Source organism: Mytilus californianus, unplaced genomic scaffold (genome assembly GCF_021869535.1).
Source record: "Mytilus californianus isolate M0D057914Y unplaced genomic scaffold, xbMytCali1.0.p SCAF_2, whole genome shotgun sequence".
Classification (NCBI taxonomy): Eukaryota; Metazoa; Mollusca; class Bivalvia; order Mytilida; family Mytilidae; genus Mytilus; species Mytilus californianus.
The window spans coordinates 58,505,168-58,520,602 of record NW_026262668.1 but is presented as its reverse complement, the minus strand read 5'-3'; the positions used below and the strand labels follow the sequence as shown (position 1 = coordinate 58,520,602).

The 15,435-nt window shown below is 33.1% G+C and overlaps 1 protein-coding gene across 1 annotated transcript; it reads left to right on the top strand.

Annotated features, from left to right (window-relative positions):
• Positions 1 to 1,010: 1,010 nt before the first annotated feature.
• On the top strand, positions 1,011 to 15,153 carry LOC127730117 (alpha-(1,3)-fucosyltransferase fut-5-like). Its single transcript, XM_052238251.1, has 3 exons — positions 1,011 to 1,060; positions 10,098 to 10,154; positions 13,792 to 15,153. The coding sequence occupies exons 2-3, from the start codon at positions 10,121 to 10,123 to the stop codon at positions 14,898 to 14,900; spliced, it is 1,143 nt and encodes a 380-aa protein (XP_052094211.1). The 5' UTR covers positions 1,011 to 1,060; positions 10,098 to 10,120; the 3' UTR covers positions 14,901 to 15,153.
• Positions 15,154 to 15,435: the final 282 nt, after the last annotated feature.

Genomic DNA, 15,435 nt, shown 5'->3' with positions numbered 1-15,435 from the left:
ATCGTGTTTGTTACCTTTTTTATGCAGGACAATACTTGCATGACGCCAGTCATCTTGGATTTACCCAGTGTTAAGTGATGTTTTGAAAAATGATTGACAAAATTGGAGTGAAAGATGTCCTGTACTCTTTTAAGATTTTGTCATGTATGAGATCAGACCCAACTGCTTTGTTTATTTCAATATTGTTAAGAAGCTGTTCTATGCCTTGGTCTCTCACTTTAATATCAGGCATCTGTGGACTTCCTTTCTGGGCATGTGTCATCTGTTACAGGACTAAATTTACATAATATATAAAGTTAAAACAGTCTAACAGTAAACACTGTAATCATGGTTATAACCTTTCACGTTGTTGTGATTGTATCTAAATACTTTTGGTTTGTTTTCTATGCTACCAATATCTATTTTGTAACCTAAGAGGGGAACATTTTTATACCAGTATACTGGAAGATACAGAAATGCTCCTGTTTAGATTTTTCTTCGCTTTGTTACTTCTTTATATTGTTTGTTTTCTTAAGACTTGCTAAAAATAAAATTTTCCTTCGAGAAATATAAGTGAACGCATTCAGACCCCCTAATGGTTTTATTTTATAAGAATCCGTGTCGGATACATTACAGTTATAATTCCTTAAATGCTGAGATCCAATACAGGTGTGGATCTGGGATTGTTGCTGGAGAGGGGTGCAAGAGCCTAGTATTGATAATAATAATAATTATGCAAATAAAGTAGCTACTCCCTTTGAATCCGCTCCTGCATATGATTTAATACATGTCAACCCAGCTACAATGCAGTAGATAGTATCTATAAGAAAATAGAATGTAACATTATTTAGTTATTCCATCATAATTCCATATTTCAGTTATACAAAATACTTTTTTGTTTTATTTGAAAATGTTCCATTGTCGTGTCGGAAGGCAACACTTCATAGAATGAAGGAAGGAAATAACATTTATCAGTGAACTTGACATTAATTGCATTGCTTGAAAATAATATTCTAGGGAAAACACATTTGTCAATATTCACATCATATCTAATCAAGGAGAGCATGCTATAAATTGTTAGGTGAGGATTTTTTTTTATCAATAGCCTTATAATATGCATGAAATATTATCCACTGGGCGTTACGCAAACAACACTAAATCAATAAATCTTAAATCATTAATTTTTATAAGGAACAGAAATATAATTTCGAAAGTGTTAGAAAAATTAATAGTGATTTATTTATACATTGATATATAAGTACATGTACATGTTAATATATTAGTAAAATGTGTTTATTTTACGGAAGTATTTTTCTACACTTTTGGATTAAACTTATTAAAGTGCTATTGCACTCATCTTTTTCTCCGCGGTTACAAAGCTCGTTGTCGAAATCAGCATTATTTTGAATTTTGAATAAGTAGTCCACAACTCCGACAATAAAGTACATAACTCTTTGATGTTGATACAAATACATATACCTGTAACAACAGTGTCCTAAAACTATGACAATGTCATTTTATAAATTACATTGTTTAAAGCATCACCGTACGTCAATCTATGTGCGATAGAACAGTTGATTGGATACTAGCATAAGTCCATTACTAGAACTTCCGATACTAGTGACAGTTTGACATGCCTACAAAGAATGATGAATTATCATGCAGCGACATGTCGACGTACTCTTAATATGCTTATTATAATATGTTGTAATATAGGTCTTTCTTCGAAAAACAAAATTTCAAATGAGTTCGTAAAAATATTATAAAGAATCAGATCACTGTGTGTGTAAATGAAGCTGTGCGAAATTGGACTACGTATTTTCACGTCAAACAATCTTCCTCTTCCATGTACTTCATATTCGATTTAGTATTTTCAAAAGGGAGTGGAATGCCCATCGATAGATAAAGTGGGACAATAAAAATTATAAAATTAGTCCATTACATAACGCGATCTCGGATGCAATTATCTTTCTCTAAACATGATCATGATATTTAGGATATATGTAAATGAGTAGAAAACAGAATTTTCTTACAAGAACACAATCAAAGGTTGATAACTACGCTTTTAATGAAGTAAAAAATAAAGTAATGAAAATAGTTGGCAAACGCATAAAGTACTATGAAGATAACTATGTAGAGACAGAAAATCAAAAGCTCTCTTTATCTAAATTTTAAAATATCTAAACAAAGAGAATTTAATAGTAAATATGTCATTGTACCAGCTGATAACGCAGCTTACAATGTTGTGATTTTTACATCGGATGTGACCTTGAGAGGTCATACCGGTGTTATGTTGCCGCAGAAATTTCCTTGCCGTTTGACTGATAACCGAACGTATTTCGTATAATTGCGCGGATATTATCGAGTGCAAAATAACATTCCTTATCGCTTGTTATATATTAATTTCTTCAATAAGTATTCAAGAAGATAATTTTTAAGAACATAGATAAATGTATGAAAATGTTTTGTCGTGAGAAATATAGGAATCTGATTACAGTAGTTGTCGTCTGTTTATGTAGTTCATACGTGTTTCTCGTTTCTCGTTTTTATATAGATTAGACCGTTGGTTTTTCCGTTTGAATGGTTTTACACTAGTAATTTTTTGGGGCCCTTTATAGCTTGCTGTTCGGTGTGAGCCAATGCTCCGTGTTGAAGGCCGTACCTTGACCTATAATGGTTTACTTTTATAAATTGTAACTTGGATGGAGAGTTGTCTCATTGGCACTCATACCACATCTTCCTATATCTATATCAATAACAAATCATGGATACCGAAAATTTGTGTTAACACACGTGGAAGAATATCTCGATAACGTTTTGCAACAAAAGCGGGAAAATATGAATGCCTACTCAAATCCAATCTATTAGAAAAACGAATTATTACAGAAGAGTGTCCACCGTGCACTTGCACTGCACTATCATTAGAATAGTAGAAGAGAATGATATATAAATGGATAAAAATTTGCCTGTAGAGTTATTAAAATTATCTGCTATATATATAACTGGTAAACAAATATTATTCTAACATTACGTTCAGGGGCGTAGCTACCCGGAGGCACGACAGCACGTGCATCCTCGTCGTTTTCACACAAAAAAAAAAAAAAAAAAAAAAAAAAAAAAAAAAAAAAAAAACAGAAAGAGAGATAGAGAGAGAGGGACAAAGTTAACATATAGGAATTGGTCTTTCTATGTAAGCATTTTAAAAACTACCCAAAGAATAAAAGCCAGAGGAATACACATGCAGCGAAATTTTTAATCCTGTAAGACATGTATACATACAACTGGTGTAAACGTAGCGGAACTTTTTATATTACGGGGCATTGTTTAGAAAATACCAGCTACATAGTTGTCGGTACCACCACCATAACGTATATACTCGCCTTGAGGGCAAAAAAAAGCATAATCCTTTTAGGGTTAACAAAAAAAACCTTTTAACATTATTATTTTCTGCTTCGCCCCAAAGCACACGTCTTACTAGAACGAAGACTCTTCAACTCGTTTCGATCCGGGAATAATGACTGTTACCTTGTGAACTAGTTCAAAATTTACTAAGTATGTAGGTTTTGACAACACGAATAGTTCATTTTCACATCACGTCAACGAATTCTCGTCCTGGTGTGCATGTAATATTTGTTACCGGACATTAATAACCATTCAATCAATCAATAGTTTCTAGTAGATGAGAAGTTGGAACTGCTGTTATAAAAAAGTACACGTACATGTATTACGTTTTTATTTATTTTACGAAAGAAGCATTTTGTATATAGATTCGTAATTCGACATATGGGCCGGTGTCTATATGGCCGGTAATACAAATGGTTGATTGTAAAAGGATTTAAATAAATTGTTAATTCTAACTCGTTTTACTGGACTATTTGGTCATTCGATTTTATAATGAATTCTCTGTCCGAGTCTGACACTAAACTTGATTTTTGTTCGAAAGATACACCAAACTTTTAATACACGTATCTTTACTGTTACCATCTAGATATTGCCTGTTAATTAACAAACTCAGATCATGAAAAAGATCGTGGTCAATATAAAGTACCATTCCCTCTGAAAAAGTTCATTAAGTTCAACTTCGAGAATTCCTAACTGCGTAAAATTAGAAATTCCCTTTTCTCTCTCTTGTAGAGTTTACCCACAAATGTTTTAAACATCTAAATACATATGTTAAGCAAACTTTTGGAGAATATGTCCACCAAGTATTTGGTATCCAATGGGTTTATGCTAACAGAAACTCCACATATAGTATTGTGTTTATGTTTATTGTTTGTTTTTTTATACAGCTACTTTGCTCAATACAAAAACTAGCATGTGGAACAAATCTCCGTGATTTTAAAAGCTCTCACGGCGTATAATAAACACAAACGGCAATGTCTAGTTTTCATTCGAAGTTAAACAAATAGATGACAAAAAAACCACAACAAAAATGTACAAGTTTTATTACGGTTGTTATTGTTTTGAAACACTATATACTAGTATGGGGAGCTTCCAGAGGGGGGGGGGGGTTCGCCCCCTACCCCCTACAAGGGCTTTGCCCTGGACTTACTGGGGGCCTTAAGCGACCCCAGTCCCCTCGCCCTTCAGTTTGTGACTCCACTTTATTAAGAAGGTAGTTACGCCCCTGACGTTCTTCAAATGCTTTGAGTACACACCCGTGGTAAAATATAAATATATTGTTTGGGCTGTTCCGATCGTACTCCCGCGTCATATGCTTTTTTATGAATGAGCTACCCGACGTCATAGTACGATGACGTAAGAATATAAGCATTTTACGGGAAAATACACGCTTGCGAAACCGAAAATCATTACAACAAGGAAACGTAAACAAACGATGCTAAATAAAAATGTTTTATATAAGCCATTTTTTGTATACATATAAGACATATAAGTACAATTATCATTTAGATTCATCCAAACCTATCTAAATATGTTATTGCAAATAGTTTAAGCATGTCATTTATTCAGTTTGCTCCGGTCTTTTACGTCAATTTAATAGTGCGTTTATTTATGGGAACGGCAAATAATGCCTTCATCTAGAGCACTTCGATCCAAAACATGCCGTATTTGTCCTATTAGAATCAAAATAATACATGGGGGCTTGAATTTATCGTGATTTTACCACGGGTTGTCCCTTTATGCCGATATTTTACCCCTCGCTATCGCTCAGGGTAAAACATTTGTCATAAAGGGCCAACCCGTGGTAAAATCACGATATATTCAAGCCCCCATGAATTATTTCTTAAATATAATATGTAACAACAAACCAGGGTATACTGATAACAAATGATTATATCACTACAATATAATAATTATTACGGTGAGGTTGAATTCCCTGTCATTTATTCATCATCCACACAGGAACTTGTCTCAGAAAAAATATATCTATGTACCTTAACCTAACTTTCAGGTATAGAGATGTGATTTTTTTTCTGAGACAAGTGCTTGTGACCATCCACCAGAACTTGTGGTCATCAGGGGCGTTTCCAGGATATTTGAAAGAGGGGGCGTAAACTACATTCTTCCGCCGTGCGGAGCGAGGCGAAAATTTTTTTGGACCTTTTTTTGGCTAAAAAACATAAAATAATTGTGAAATGCACTAATGTAACGGTTCCCGCGGAGTGACTTGGAGCATGTATATTCTATAGTTAAAGTGTCAGGGTTTGATATTTTTTATGCCGAATTCTCTCCATTAATTGTCTATGGTATATTAAAATGATTGGATGGATCTTAACAGCAGTAGACCAATAACGAGAAATTCCAAATTCTAGGGTATAGGGCGTTTACTTACTTTACATTTCAATAGTCCTAGGCCAGGATTTTATGAACGGGAGGTGTAATTCCGGTTGCCCTGGTATAGGGTCCATGGGGAAGGTCAGAAGCTCCTGGATTTCAACAATTTAGCATCAAATTATGAAGTATTATAACAGACTCCATGATAGACAAATTGGTGAAAATAGTCTGCCTTCGGATCATTCAAATTATGTATTGATTAACATGTGGATATCAAATCTTTGGAAGAAGTTGTAAATTCAGTTTAAAAGTTAAATGAAATGGGCATGATAAATGAAAAATAAATCTTTAACGATAGCTTTTTCTGAACTTTTGATATATATATTTATCCATACCCGACCGTTTTTTTAAAATATTCCTTTTCACTGTTTTGGTCTTTTGGAAAATTTTGTTTGTGCTGTATTTAGACCCCTTTACCAAGAAATTTGTTTTGCATGCACACGTATAAAGATTGCGGTTTTTATCCAACTCAATCATAGGTTTGAACGTTGTTTTCAATTTAGTAGATATAAAAAGATGTGCTATGAGTGCCAATGAGACAACTATCCATCCAAGTCACAATTTATAAAAGTAAACCATTATAGGTCAAAGTACGGTCTTCAACACGGAGCCTTGGCTCACACCGAACAGCAAGTTATAAATGGCCCCAAAAATTACTAGTGTAAAACCATTCAAACGGGAAAACCAACGGTCTAATCTATATAAGAAACGAGAAACACTTATGAACCACATCAACAAACGACAACTACTGAACATCAGATTCCTGACTTAGGACAGGTGCAAACAGTTGCAGCGGGTTTAAACGTTTTAATGGTACCAAACATTCACCCTTATCTGAAACAATAGTGTAACATTGTATTTATAATACCCGTTCTAGATAGTCAAATCTGACCCTTTCCAATGCAAGGCGAAAAAAACATAACCCCATTTCAGACAATTTAGCTGAAAATGCAACCCCGTTTGTCGGAACATACCCGGTATCATATGTATAGCGAATATCCCCCGGGTAGATGTAGAATGGCCATTGGGGAAGTGTCACACAAAACAACCATTTCATGTATAGATTTGCTTACTGCTTTGGTTGTTTAAAAAAGGTGTCCAAGTCACTGTGACCCATCGGATGGGGGAATCAGTATAAAAAGAAATCAGAGTATGTGTTTAATTAATGAATATGATAAATTGCCATATTCAATACAATATAAGCAGATAACGATAGTTTTTTTTTTTTTTTTTTTATTTTTTTTTTTTGAAAAGGGGGGGCGTACGCCCATTACGCCCTTACCTGGACCCGCCCCTGGTCATCCGATGTTCAGTACTTCAGTACTTTGATTAAGTCAGTATTACGTGAAGGTTTTCAAAATTCTTGTAGTAATTATAATATATGGTTACTATGCGGTGTGGGTTTTCCTCGTTGTTGCGGAAGGCCGTACGGCGACCTATAGCAGTCGGAAAGCAAGCCCTTAGAAACAACCGTTGTTGCTACTTTCGTAAGACAACAATGGGACTGATATTAAAGCCTGCCATTAATTTCGCGGAAAAAATAATTTGGCGGCAATTTGGAAAATTTTCTATTTTCTGTTTCTTACTTGCCATTGGGGGCAGAAATAGATTTCTTTCTATCTTTTAAGCATGTGTCTTATTATTAAAGAAAATAATACCTAAATTGGCCGTCTTTTAACAATTACGTTAATAGATTATGCGAAATTGTCTGTTATTTTTTCTTCTTTTTTTTCACAGATAAACAAAGATTATACTATATAACAAATCAATAAAATGTATCTTAAAGTTAAAAAAAATTCAAGTCTCACGTTCTGTCACCCCTTAGGAAACCCCGTTTGAACTAAATTCCAAAAGAAAGACATTTTTTGACATTGTAGTTTTTTTGGTCTTACACATCGATGTCAACATGCATCTGAACATAATGTACACACATTTAGTGTGTTTGTTTGAAAAGAAATGGCGAGTTCAGCTGTGAATTTGACTGGATTAATTATTCTCTTTAAGTTAAATGTTTGACGTTAACTAAAACAATACACCTTATCGCTATTTGTCCGCCATTACTGGCCATCACACAGGTTCCCGTAAAATTTTGACGTCACAATACAAAATATCTGACGCCACAATGGAAAAGTGATTGTTGTATGACGTCAATAGTTCAAGCGTGACAGATTCTCGGGTCAGCCGGGAATAGCGATAAGGTGTATAAGGTAAGGAAGTTTTATACTGTCTGTGCACAACCTTAAGGTGACAAAAAAAAACTCATTCACAGTACTGCTAAGTTTTCATGAAGCAAAAAATTGTAAAGATCAAAGAGAAAAAAACAATAGATCAAGAGAAAATGCCGCCAAATATGCATGAAAATGCGTGAGTCTCACGCTAAAAATTGCGTGAGACTTGGCAGCCCTGCATGATTCATTGTTAGTATTTTTTTTTGTTATGAAGGAATCCTGCAAAAGTAAATGCAAAAGTCTTGTCCTTTGAACTTAAAACAATCTCTTTCAGACTTGCATTTTAATCACTCTATTCAACGCATTTTCATAATATACATGAAGCGTGACTTACATATGACTTGTGATCTAAAACATAATTGTTGACTTAGCACTCAGAAACTGCTCTGAAATACTTTTTAATATGCAAAGTTATTTATTTTTTTAAATAGAAGAAGAAAAATATGAGACCGAGCTTATTTATTCGCAAGTTCATGATTAGGCTATAAACCATTTAAATTATTATCCATTGGTTTAGGCTTTTTTTTATAATTTGAGTCCATTCATTAGATCTAGAATTGCATGGAATCAATGAGACAAAATGTATTGTTATATTTAGTTTAATCATACAAGGATTGCAAACCAATTTCCTTTTATTTCAAATAATGAAGAATTTACATTGAGAATACTTTGATTATTATTTCTTTTAAATGTAACTTAAATGAAAAAGGTAGGATCAAGTATCAATATTGAAACAGAATTCCTGTTTGTGATCAATTTAACCCTGTCTATAGGTCAAGTATTCATGCATATTTTGGCTACCCTTTGTCTTTATGTAGTAGAAATTTATTTCTGTGTTGATATAATTTGGTTACAGCAGTAAAAATATTTACCAAAATATAAATATTAAAGTTACCATGGTTACCCTTGTAATAATATATTATGGCACAGAGTAATATCAAAGCCCTATTTCAGTTCTGAAATTGTTGTAAAAGTGATAAAATGTGTTTACCTAATTGTTTTACATATGTCTTTAGTATCAAAATATATTTAGTAAAATTATTTTAATAATATCCACTTATAATTTAATTTTGGATGTAACGCGTCTTCCGATTGGCTGATGTTGTTTTGTTTATCAGCACATGGACATAATTTTGTCATGTGACCTTGACGTCATCAACGTTTTTTCATGATTTACTCCGGTTTAAAATGGAATTAAGAATTAAATTATAAGAAATGACTGTACTGTAATATTTTTTCTGTCTATTCGAAATAAAATAAAAAATGTGGTGCACACTGAATAACCCGCGTAGCGGGTTATTTTAAAGTGTGCACCACATTTTTTATATTACAGTCATTCCTTAAGTATATAACAGCATATGGTGCTTAATATAATAATAAATAAAGGCAACAGTAGTATACCGCTGTTCGAAACTCATAAATCGATAGAGATAAAAACAAATCCGGGTTACAAACTAAAATTGAGGGAAACGATAGATAGTACCCATAAGATTGTTCATGAAAAGTGTCAACAAAGGGACGTAACTCGTAAATTACTATCGGCACCGCTTCGTCGGAAATATCGACACATCGAAGTGGCACATTTGCGTATTACAGCGTATTAAGTGGCACAAATTTGACACAGGCCAGTTTATAAAAAGCCTCATCGCATATTTTAAATTCAGCATAGGTTCCCTAGAAGTTAAGAAAGAAATTTCAACTGATGTGTTGAAAAAACTTGACGCGACGAGTGACGACCTTTGATTTGAAGGCTTTGTATTTTAATTCAGTACCTTTAATCAAAACAATTTTTATGTGAGAACTTCTAAAAAGTATACACAATTGGCATTTGTAACGTACAGCATGCTTTGATTTCATTTGATATGACTTTTTGGAGGAAACAGAGTCGTTTCAGTTGTGGAAAAAATGACCAAAAAAATGCCCAAATATGGTAGTCACATGACTTCCATTGTTGCTTTAAGAAATGGGGTCAAACCGGGGTCAGCTTTCCGACTGATAGTTGTAAACTTCTATGTCATTTGGTCTCTAGTGGAGAGCTGTCTCCTTGCCAATCATACCACATCTTCTTATTTCTGTATTAATTAAATTTTCCAGAGTTGGTGCGAATAGAATTTAGAATGGAACATCTGGATACAGGAATGGCCAAAATAGGTAACAAATAATATTTTAAGTTTGCTTGTATCTCTTTTTCATATGTCTAACATAATACACCTTATCGCTATTTGTCCGCCATTACTGGACATCACACAGGTTCCCGTAAAATACTGACGTCATAATACAAAATATCTGACGCCACAATGGAAAAGTGATTGTTGTATGACGTCAATAGTTCAAGCGGGACAGATTCTCGGGTCAGCCGGGAATAGCGATAAGGTCACGGTATCAGATGACTATTTGAATAGGAGTAAAATACTCAAAACATTGGTAATAAATTATCTGCAAGCACTATGAGCAGTGGCAAATTTCCAAAATGTAATCATTTGTTAAACGATGTCCAGAGCATAATATAATTACGTATCTTATATTTTTCCAACGTTAAATGAACGTTCATTTCATTATAATTTAATTTTGGATGTAACGCGTCTTCTGATTGGCTGACGTTGTTTTGTTTATCAGCTCATAGACATAATTTTGTCATGTGACCGTGACGTCATCAACGTTTTTTCATGGTTTACTCCGGTTTAAAATAGAATTTAGAATTAAATTATAAGAAATGACTGTAATATTTTTTCTGTCTATTCGAAATAACATAAAAAATGTGGTGCACACTTTAAGATAACCCGCTACGCGTGTTATTCAGTGTGTACCACATTTTTTATGTTATTTAATGAATGACTATTATTTATTTTGAATTTATTGAACCATAAAATTAATTTTTGACTCTTCACAATGAAAATAAAGGTAATACTTTTAACCAATCAGAAGACAGTAAATACCCCAAATTTATTTATTTTTTCATAGACAGAAAAAATATTACAGTCATTCCTTAAATAATATAAAAATAAGGAAATGCGGTATGATTGCCACAACTATCCACTAGAGTTAAAATGACGTGGATATAACCAATTATAGGTCACAGTACGGTTTTCAACTTTGAGAAAATACCTTACCGTATACTAGTAGCTATAAAAGTGCCCGACATGAAAAATATGAAATAATTCAAACGAGAAAACTAATAGCCTTATCTATAACAATACAATATACGAAAAACAAATATGACAGACACGAAACAACGACTAAATTACAGGCTCCTGACTTGGGACAGGCATATGAAGAATGTGTTTGTGAGCGCTCAACCCTCCCCTAACCTTGGACAATGGTTTAACAGCACAGCATAAGAACAAAAAGTAAAAGTTTTAATTAATTTGTGGTAACGAATCCCCGACTTAATCATTTATCGGTTATGCATACATTACGTTCATTGAAATCTCGACTACAGATACAAGTAGAGCATTTGTTTCATTCTATTTATTCTTTTCATTTATTCATTTAGTTCATTTAATTCATTTTATTCATTTTATTCATTTTATTCATTTTATTCATTTTATTCATTTTATTTCATCCATTCGTTTATTTGTCTATTTATAATTCATTTTTGATTACGCTTATAGTTGTTTCTATAGACTGGTCACGTATTTCTTAATTATTTGCTTATAGTCGGCATAGTATTGGATATGATAGTTTGATGTATTTATCAAAATAAAATATCAATAAAATGTTTTTCAGTACATATTTTGATTTTATTTGGTTTATTTCCACGTCGGAAAGCAAAACTTAACTATTCAAGGAAGTGAACTTCAAATTATGATTTTTTTTCAGTTTCGGTCTATTATGAAAAATGTTATAGAATTAATAAGCACCGTAGTTCATCAAGAACTTCAAGTCCGTATAACACGATGCGATGTATAAAAGCAAATATCTTAAAGGATGTTTTTTCAAGAATTCACGCGAACAGTCATTAGTCCAAAAAAAAATACATATCTAAGCGTCGTGCTTTTTCGTTTTTTTTTTTTTAATTTGAAAAAAAAAAAAAAACAACAACAAAAAAATAAACAACATTTCGTTTTGGAAATTAAATCTATATTAAATCTCTCTCTATATATATATATTATCGTTTTTAATTGGGAGTGTACAATGCAAACACTGTTTCTATGTCCACTTATGATGGCAGGGCATTGTATTTTCTCCTGTCCGTTCGTCCGCCCGTCTGTCCAATATAAGATTAAAGTTTTTGCTTAAGGTAGTTGACTATGAAATTGTGGTCACGTAAGCTTGAAACATAGTGCACATGCTGTATATGGTGTAAACTTTTTAATATATATGCCGAAATAGGGTTTGATGCATGATGTTTTATCAGTTGTTATTGGCTTTGAACTAGCTGTCAGTAACTGCGAGTACTCTCAGATCTGTACTTTTTTTTGTTGTGTGGATGTATAAGTACCCTGTCACGTCCACTCTGTGTTTTTGTTAGATGAATTTCTGCTTTGTATCCAACTGATGAGTTAAACCCTTTTCAACTGATTTCTATAATTTGTTCTTAAGTTGTACTGTTACACCACTGTCCCAGGTTAGGGGGAGGGTTGGAGCCTTCAAATTAGTTTAACCCCGGCACATTCTGTATGTGCCTGTCCCAAGTCAGGGGCCTGTAATTCAATGGTTGTCGTTTGTTGCTGTATATCATATTTGTTTTTCGTTCATTATTTTGTACATAAATCAGGCCTTTAGTTTTCTTGTTTGAATTGTTTTACATTTTTTCTTGTTTGAATTGTTTTACATTTTTTCTTGTTTGAATTGTTTTACATTTTTTCTTGTTTGAATTGTATTACATTTTTTCTTGTTTGAATTGTTTTACATTTGTCATTCCGGGGCCTTTTATATAACTGATTATGCTGTATAAGTTTTACTCATTTTTGAAGGCCGTACGGTGACCTATAGTTATCAATTTTCTGTGTCATTTGGTCTCTTGTGAAGAGTTGTCTCATTGGCAATCATACCACGTCTTCTTATTTTTATGTTTGACTCAGATTTCACCGTACAATGTTCAGGTTAAAGTTTTGATTCAAGATAGGTTAACATTTGGTTTGAGAGTAGTTTTCCAAAACGTCGTGGTCGCATCAGCTTGAAATTTAGTAAATATGTGCATTATGATGTTAACTTTTATTATTTTATGCCAAATTGGGCAATTAACCCAGATTTTGTGGTTCTTTGAACATGGAAATGTGATGGTGCGACAAGGGAATAGTATTTTAGGGACACATTTCTTGCTTTTTTAGGCGAAGCGCAAATACACACCAACATAAACTGCATTGATTATCTAATGCTAAATAAAGTAAATTGTGTGGGCTTCTTTTGTAATTTCCATATGTGAAAGTTTAGAATTTATAACAAAATTCTATCGGCGCGTATTCCGCTGCCAATTTTTTTCAGGTACTTGTTTCACATCTTAACTTGCGATAACTACATGTAGCATTTATGAAATTATTAGTTATGACACTTGGTATATTTGTACTGCGCTTATTCGTTTAATAGGTAATATATTACGATTTAACATATATATATATATAAGTGCAAAAAGATATATGCGTGCGTGATATGGACTTTTAACATAATAAACACGTTTGTTTTGGTTAGTATTGACGAATACCCTACACCTCTGTTTATTCATACTTGAAGGTCAGTTTTTAAAAGTCTGAGCGAATTCTACTTATGGATTATGTAATTTTCGTTGGTGAAAATGTTATAGTTTATTGGATGCGTATAGTTATCAATTTTATTATTCTGTTTTCAGCGATTTGTATGAAGAAGAAAAAGTTTTTCGGATTGTTTTGCTTTGTATGTTTAGTTGCGTTAGTTATAGTTTGCATTATAACTGGACATCAGACAACATTTTATTATCTCCGATCATACCTCCAGGTTGTTGGAAGTTTTTATGTTGATAGTTCTACACTTAGTTCAAATTCCAGTAAGAATATTCCAACAATATTTATTCTTTGGTATGCTAAGCAAGGATATTTTAGTGGAAATGTAAATTTGACTGGATGTAGATTCTCAAACTGTATTCTAACAGAAGATAAGACAGTTCTTAATAAGAGTGCAGCTGTTTTATTTGCCTACCGTGATATGTGGAACAACGTGCCGTTTAAGAAACATGGTCAGATTTGGATAATTGTTAATATTGAAAGTCCTGCTTACGATATGGACTTAAATCATATTTGGGATAATAAATTTGACTGGAGCATGACATATAGACAGGATGGTGAAATTTTCTTGAACTACAAAACTTTTAGAAGAACTATTCCTTTAAAGAAAAACTACAGTGTAATTTTCAAAAATAAAACGAAATTTGTTGCATGGGCGGTAGGTAATTGTTATACACGATCAAAACGTGAACTGTACGTCAGAAAACTGCAAAAATATATAGATGTTGATATTTATGGTCAATGCGGTAAAACACTTTGTCCGAACCGGACCTTGCCTGGCTGCCATGAAGTGTTATCGCAAAAGTATAAATTTTATCTTGGATTTGAAAATAGTTTGTGCAAAGATTATGTTACTGAAAAGATATTTCATACATTCCTCGATAACAGTAATGCTGTATATGTGTATAGAGGTGCTCCGAACGTAAAATCCATTTTACCGCCAAAAACGTACATAGATGTTAATGATTATGAAAACCCAAAACTTCTTGCGGAATATTTATTAAGACTAGGGTCAAATGAAAGCGAATACATATCATACTTGAAAGAATCAGATAAATACCATATAGACAATGAAAACAATTACTATAGAAGTTTGTGTGATTTGTGTGAGTTATTGAATACTTATAAAACAAAAGACTTGAAATGGACTGGAAAAACTTTTAATAGTTGGTACCGTCAAAATGTCTGTGTTTCATAGAATGATATGGAGATTTTTTTTAACAAAGCTGACGTTTAAAAACTCGAATATTGTTTAATAATTTAAACCCAAATGTCGCGCGCATACCATTTGACAATAAAGATTGTTATACTTCACGTCAAAATGCCAGATTTTGATTGGTTAATACGAGGAAGACAATTAACTCTATCCTATGGCAAATACTCTATTACCCTTCACGGAGACGCTTGCTCAAGTGTGTGCTTGAATAAATACGGATGATTGTTATGTACAAGACGACATAGTTTATTACTTTGAATTTGAAATTTAATAGACAGTAATAACAGAACATTCAGTATAATAAATTAAATAACACATATCTGAGAGGGTGATAGAGCAGATTGTTACCCCTCGAAAAAAACATTGTCAACCTTGGCTTCGCCTCCGTTGACACAATTTTCTCGGGGTAACAATCTGCTCTATCACCCTCTCAGCTATGTGTTATTTATATACTGGTATGTTATCGGGCGTAAAGCAGCAATTCCTGTGAAACCGCTTCATCAGAACTCATTTTATC